The sequence below is a fragment of the Musca autumnalis genome, unplaced genomic scaffold, assembly GCF_047663935.1.
Source record: "Musca autumnalis isolate F117 unplaced genomic scaffold, ASM4766393v1 scaffold_3, whole genome shotgun sequence".
NCBI lineage: Eukaryota > Metazoa > Arthropoda > Insecta > Diptera > Muscidae > Musca > Musca autumnalis.
The window spans coordinates 231,697,391-231,704,353 of record NW_027411866.1 but is presented as its reverse complement, the minus strand read 5'-3'; the positions used below and the strand labels follow the sequence as shown (position 1 = coordinate 231,704,353).

At 41.6% G+C, this 6,963-nt stretch overlaps 2 protein-coding genes across 2 annotated transcripts; one reads left to right on the top strand and one right to left on the bottom strand.

The window, feature by feature from the left end:
* Positions 1–3,702: 3,702 nt before the first annotated feature.
* Positions 3,703–4,576, bottom strand: LOC141397232 (lectizyme-like). Its single transcript, XM_073973330.1, has one exon. The coding sequence runs from the start codon at positions 4,565–4,567 to the stop codon at positions 3,743–3,745; it is 825 nt and encodes a 274-aa protein (XP_073829431.1). The 5' UTR covers positions 4,568–4,576; the 3' UTR covers positions 3,703–3,742.
* A 451-nt stretch (positions 4,577–5,027) lies between these two features.
* On the top strand, positions 5,028–5,903 carry LOC141397231 (lectizyme-like). The gene has a single exon (XM_073973328.1). It carries the CDS (start codon positions 5,040–5,042, stop codon positions 5,862–5,864), a length of 825 nt encoding a protein of 274 aa, XP_073829429.1. The 5' UTR covers positions 5,028–5,039; the 3' UTR covers positions 5,865–5,903.
* The last annotated feature ends 1,060 nt before the right edge of the window (positions 5,904–6,963 follow it).

The window sequence follows — 6,963 nt, the reverse complement described above, 5'->3', positions numbered from 1 at the left end:
TCAAAACAACATGGGCAACATACGACCCCGGTGAACAATTTGTTTACCCCCCTCTCACATCAGCGGAGATAAATCTTGCCATCTCGAAAATCGATGATTCCAAAGCGCCAGGCCTATATGGAATTCCCAATTATGTCCTAAAAGAGATTGTAAAGTGCTGAGGTGGGCAGTTGCTTACATTATTTAACACTTGCTTGGAATTTGGATCTTTTCCATCAATATGGAAAAGGCTAGTGCTACTGCCTAAAAATGGCAAGCCTCTGAAAAGCCCTCGTCATATCACACACTATGTATAATAGATACATGCGGAAAACTCCTTGAGAGCATTACCCGCGATAGACTGGAAGATTGCATCAAACGTGCAGAAGGCTTATCCGAATGTCAATTTGGCTTCAGAAAAAATAGATCTACGATTGATGCAATAAAAATGGTAATCGATGTCGCAAAGGCAGCAATACATGGTCAAAGCTGGAAAAAAGGGACGAAAGAATAGTGTGTGGTCGGAACACTAGATGTTAAAAATGGTTTCAACACAGCTAATTGGGAGAATATTTTAAAGGCTCTGCGACGGTTAAATGTCCCGGCATATCTTGTTGCCATAATCCAGGACCATTTCCGCAACAGAATCCTGATATATGAAACTGAAGAAGGTACAAAGGAATACCAAATAACAGGAGGTGTGCCACAAGGATCTGTTCTTGGACGGCTTCTATGGAACGTGATGTATGATGGTGTTCTACGTTTAAAACTTCCAGAGAAAACTAATATCATTGGGTTTGCGGATGATATAGCGGTGGTTATTGTTGCAAAAACAACCGAAGAAGCATGAACAGTAACAGAGGCCAGCATACAGTTGGTTAGATCATGACTGTTCTCCAAAAGGCCTGGCATTAACCGATCAAAAAACGAAAGCAGTCTTAATTACAAGTCGTAGAGTGGTAGAAAGAATAAATATTCAAATTGGAGAATGCACAATAACAGCAACGGAAAGCTTGAAATACCTCGGCGTTATCATAAACAATCGCCTGTCTTTTAAAGACCATTTAGACTACATAAAGGCAAAAGCCGGAAACACTTCTAAAGCGCTGAGCCGTATTATGCCAAACACAAGGGGACTAATATACTTAAGTAGAAAAATTCTCACAGGAGTTGTCAAGAATATAATTCTCTACGCAGCACAATATGGGCACAATCCATGATGTACGCCACGTACTATGAAAAGATTGGCTCGGTATTTGGACTTGCAGTACTACGTGTATGCTGTGCATATAGGACTGGGTCTGACGATGCAGCCTATGTTATCGCCGCTATGATACCTATTGGTATCCCAGCGAGAGAATCTGAATTCATATTCAATTCCCGGAGGTCGCGGGAAACCGATATAGATCCAGACATCACAAGAAGACGGAACATTCTCGAGTGGCAAAACAGGTGATCAGCACCTACAAAAAGTAGATGGACGTATTCACTGATACGGAATGTGGACAGTTAGTTCAACAGGCGGCATGGTTATCTGACCCAATTTCTTTCCGGACAAGGATGCTTCAGGTCCTATTTATATCGTTTTGGCCTGGACCGCTCCCCTACTTTGTCCTTCCTGTGTGGAGCAAGTAGAAGACCCTTATCATGTTTTTTTTTTTGTGTCCGCGATATATTGTAGAGAGGGCAAACTTAGAGCGGCATGTTAACAGTGAAGTACGTGTTGCAAATATAATTGAAATAATGATGCTGTCTCTCGACAATTGGGAGTATGTCTCTGAGTACGTGAAGACAATCATATTGGAACTACGCCGACAAGATGAGATTCGAAGGCGAATAATAAATAGCAGGGTTCTTTAGAACGTTTCCCCCTGCGACGAAAAGCTTATACGACGGTACCGCAGCGACAGAGGATCTGAGTAAAGGGGTTATTTTAGCGTGTTAAAGTCTCGCACACCTGGCGAAATCAGGTAGCCAGAGTCTTTCGATGATTTTTCCCCGTCCAAAAACAAAAGAAGAGCTAAACAGTCGAAAGACCGGCTGCAAAAGGATCAGAAAATCTGACTCTATCGGTCAATGGAGATTTGAAAAATGGCGAGGATATCTCCGCTACCGAAACCTGACAAAGCAGCTATCAAAGGAAATTCGGTCTGTGATGGTGCTGTGAACCTTTTTGAATCCAGCCTAGTTTTATGCGAGAGAACGGATGATCTCTCGCATAAAACTAGGCTAGATTCAAAAAGGTTCACAGCACCATCACAGACCTCACAACAGCATTGCAAATATCTTAAACCGAACAAGACCTACCGAAAGGACGATAGTAGTAGACCTGGTATTGTTATATTTATTTTACACACTCGATCATGCAGTCCTGTTTGGTAATGAAATGGCAGACAGGCATAACTGAAATTCAGAGGTAAGAAGTCTAAGAGGAGGGTGACGCAAGGAGATTTATTATCTCCCTTAGTATTTCACTTTTACGTCTCCAATTTTCCTGCCCCTCCAGACGAGGTAAAGCTTTTGACTTACACAGATGACTGCCCCATTATGATCACCGGAGTATGCATCAATGACCAGAAGGACAAAATCAATGGCAGGCAGGCACATGTAAAATTCAGAGGTAAAATGTTTAAGAGTCGGAAAGTAAAACAGCGGATTTAATTTCTCCCTTGCTATTTCACTTTTACGTATTTAATGTTCCTGCCCCTCTAGAGTAAAAGTGGAGTAAAATTGTTGTCTTACGCAGATGACTGCAGGGGAAGTTAAACATGGTGCACCGCAAGTAGGTTTAATCTCTCCCTTGTTATTTCACTTCACCCGAAGTATGCATCAATGAACTGAGGAACAAAATCAACTGCTAGCTCGCCAGCCAGGCTACTTGCAACTTGAAGGAAACAAACTTGCAGCTATCAGCGCCAAAATCCAAAGCAGCCATCTTCATGTCATGTACAACGGAGGTATGAAGGATATTGGACATCATGGTTGGGAACAGGACAGTGATATTCGACAACTTCCTTACCTGCCCAAAACATGTAGTCGTTATAGATTCCAAAGTCGGATATCACTTAAAGGCAAGGGCACAGATATCTTGTTCACTATAAAGCAGTAAGTCACTTATAAAGCAGTAAATCGTTCAATCCTAAAGATCAGAATGTTGGAGACTGGAAAACACCAACAATCCAAAACCCGAAAATATTCGGCGTGATCTTTGACAATCTTCTTACCTTCTCGACACATGCAGTTGCTGCAAAACCCTAAGTTCAGAAAAGAAATATGATACTCAAAGCCCTATTGGGAACCACTTCGGGCAAGGACAGGGAGATCTTGCTCACTACTAAAAAAGCAGTTAGCCGCTTAGTCATAAGTCTGTTTGGTCCTCATTTTTAAGCGACAACCACCCAAAAAACAATGTCCTATGAACCGCTACCGGATGTATCCACGTATCGAGTGTGAAGCACCTGCATCAAGAGGCAAGGATGCTGTCAGTCCCGTAACGTAATGTGTTGCTCACTCAATAGTTACTGCTGGCACGTAATCATCCATCGCATCACAACTACCATATTGTGGAACAGGATACATTCCCTATGCGCATTTGGAAGGACATCCGGCGTTAAAAGACCGACATCCAAGATGTCGGACCAATGCACATCTGCCGATAATTATAATTTACCCTAATTTTCAAATAAATAAAACACAATTATTTTATTATTAAATGTTCGTAATTTTTATTAATTCTTCGTCAACGGCTGTCAATATCCCACACTTAAGCCATGTAGAAGGAAGTCTGGACCTTTTGAATCCAGGGAATGTAGGCAGAGACACGGGTATAAATTGAAGGCATTTGAGCCAAACCACAAGGAATGTAGCCCCAGGAAACAATACCAATCAATTCAGCATCACCCTTGGTACCGAATTCCTTGACCAATGGACCACCGGAATCACCGTTACAGGCAGAAATGCTTTGTTGCAAAGAGTCGGAACAGACATTGGTTTCATGCAATGGAGCATCGGCGGGCAAAGTGGCCTTGCACTTGTTGAATTCAACAATTTCAGTGGTAACAGTTTGCAAGGTACTGGCAGCAGTCAAGACATACGATTTAGGTTGACCCCAACCATACAAGTGTGTCTCACCATCATGGATCTCCTCGTAGGCAGGCAAAGCAACAGGTTTCACCCATTCGTTAAGTTCAAAAGGTTGCGAGACATGCAACATGGCAATATCGTAGGGACCAACACCACCATCGTACTGTTCATGAACCAAACCATAGTCGACAACACGAGATTGGGTCTTTTCATCGAAGGTGGTACGCTTGTGGAGACCAGCAACAATACCCATACCAACAGGATTGGTAATGCAATGGGCAGCGGTAAGGACCCAATTCTTGTTAATCAAACTGCCACCACAAATGTGTGAGTGCTTGGAGGTGCGGCTCAACGACACAATATAGGGGGCAGAATGAGGTTCGGCTTCCTCGCCTTTAATGATGTGGCCGGTGGCAAAGCTTGGAATTAGGCGCTGGGCAGCAGATGATAGTGAGCCAGCACTGGCACAGGCCACAAACAGAGCAAGGAGCACAAAAACTTTCATGTTGTCGTTCTAAATAAAAAGATTGACTGTTGTTCGATTTGGTTATGGCCATGGCTTTTATAGAAAATATCTTCAAATTCAGTTAGTGTTTGCTAAAATTATCGTTATATTTTTGAGATTTACAACTTCTGCTATTTTTTGTCCAACCTTAGATTAGATCAAAATAAATGTGTATCATCTAGCAATATTATTTGGCCTTACACAATTTAGCCCATTGACAGTTCTATGTTTAGGCTGCTTGTGCCAAAATAGTTAATCTGATAAACAAAATCGATGCAGTCAAATTTAATCTACCGCACTCGGCAAATTATTAAAAACAATTATAAATCTTACGGGAATATAAAAAAAATCTAATTCCGATTAAAAACTGCTAGGAATAGGAAAAAAAACTTGAAGTGGACGAAAAATCCTATAAAAGAAAGGGTCATAACCAAATCGAACAACAGTCAATCTTTTTATTTAGAACGACAACATGAAAGTTTTTGTGCTCCTTGCTCTGTTTGTGGCCTGTGCCAGTGCTGGCTCACTATCATCTGCTGCCCAGCGCCTAATTCCAAGCTTTGCCACCGGCCACATCATTAAAGGCGAGGAAGCCGAACCTCATTCTGCCCCCTACATTGTGTCGTTGAGCCGCACCTCCAAGCACTCACACATTTGTGGTGGCAGTTTGATTAACAAGAATTGGGTCCTTACCGCTGCCCATTGCATTACCAATCCTGTTGGTATGGGTATTGTTGCTGGTCTCCACAAGCGTACCACCTTCGATGAAAAGACCCAATCTCGTGTTGTCGATTATGGTTTGGTTCATGAACAGTATGACGGTGGTGTTGGTCCCTACGATATTGCCATGTTACATGTCTCCCAGCCTTTTGAACTCAACGAATGGGTGAAACCTGTTGCCCTGCCTGCCTACGAAGAAATCCATGATGGTGAGACTCACTTGTATGGTTGGGGTCAACCTAAATCGTATGTCTTGACTGCTGCCAGTACCTTGCAAACTGTTACCACTGAAATTGTTGAATTCAACAAGTGCAAGGCCACTTTGCCCGCCGATGCTCCATTGCATGAAACCAATGTCTGTTCCGACTCTTTGCAACAAAGCATTTCTGCCTGTAACGGTGATTCCGGTGGTCCATTGGTCAAGGAATTCGGTACCAAGGGTGATGCTGAATTGATTGGTATTGTTTCCTGGGGCTACATTCCTTGTGGTTTGGCTCAAATGCCTTCCATTTATACCCGTGTCTCTGCCTACATTCCTTGGATTCAAAAGGTCCAGACTTCCTTCTACATGGCTTAAGTGTGGGATATTGACAGCCGTTGACGAAGAATTAATAAAAATTACGAGCATTTAATTACAAAATAATTGTGTTTTATTTAATTTGAAATTCAGCGCAAATTATTGTTCTGCTCCAAAATTGCAAGGATATACTAAGTTGCAATATTTTCCGACATCATAAACCAAAAATTGTTATCTTAGTAAAAATTTGAAGATTCTTGCAGATTCTGGGACAGATATTATTATGTTTAGTGCGTCTGTCTTTTGTAAGTCCAGATTTACATTCGCCAATTATCCTTGCTGCAATTTTTCTCGATTGACCTCATGCGAGTTGACAACTTGCTGGACTGCTCGAGTATGAATATTCTTCATTCGATATCCATTGTATAGCGTATGAATTTCAAGCAATAAGTCGTTGATAAATGGGTTTCTCCAATTCCCAATTTTATTGAATAAATTCGAACAGCAAAATTAAAACAATATTTGTAATAAGAAAAAAACTGAATAAAAAACAGTATACTAAGATTTAATAGAAAATAATAATGTACTTGTGATGAGAGCTACTGGATATAACATTTCTGCCCCCTTCGCATAGACTATCTAGGGAGAATATGCAAGTTGCCGTTTCTTAATTCGTGTGGATCTTCGTAGTTATTGTTGCGTAGGGGGGCATTTCTATACTGGCGTAGAAACTCATTAAGATTAGTTTGTATGTCGGCCTTGTTCGTTCCCATTGACTTAAGGGCGTCCTTAATAGTACGTACCGAGCGTTCGGCATGACCATTTGTCTATGGATGATATGGTGCCGTTAGTTTATGATACTTTACACCAACATTCTTTAGAAAGTTCGAGAATTCGGCCGATGTGAAGTTTGTTCCGTTGTCTTAAACGATGGTAATTGGAACTCCGTATGCCGAAAACAGCTCATCAAATATTGATATTGTAGCATTAGCTGTGATGGTTCTTGTTAGCTTCACCTCAATCCACTTACTAAACGCATCAGTAATCACTAGAAACATCGTTCCCAAAAAAGGGACCATGGACCCTTGGGATACTCCCAATGGTGTTCCTTAAACTTGGGCGGATTATGTGCACATTTCGCACAATCATTGCAACTGTT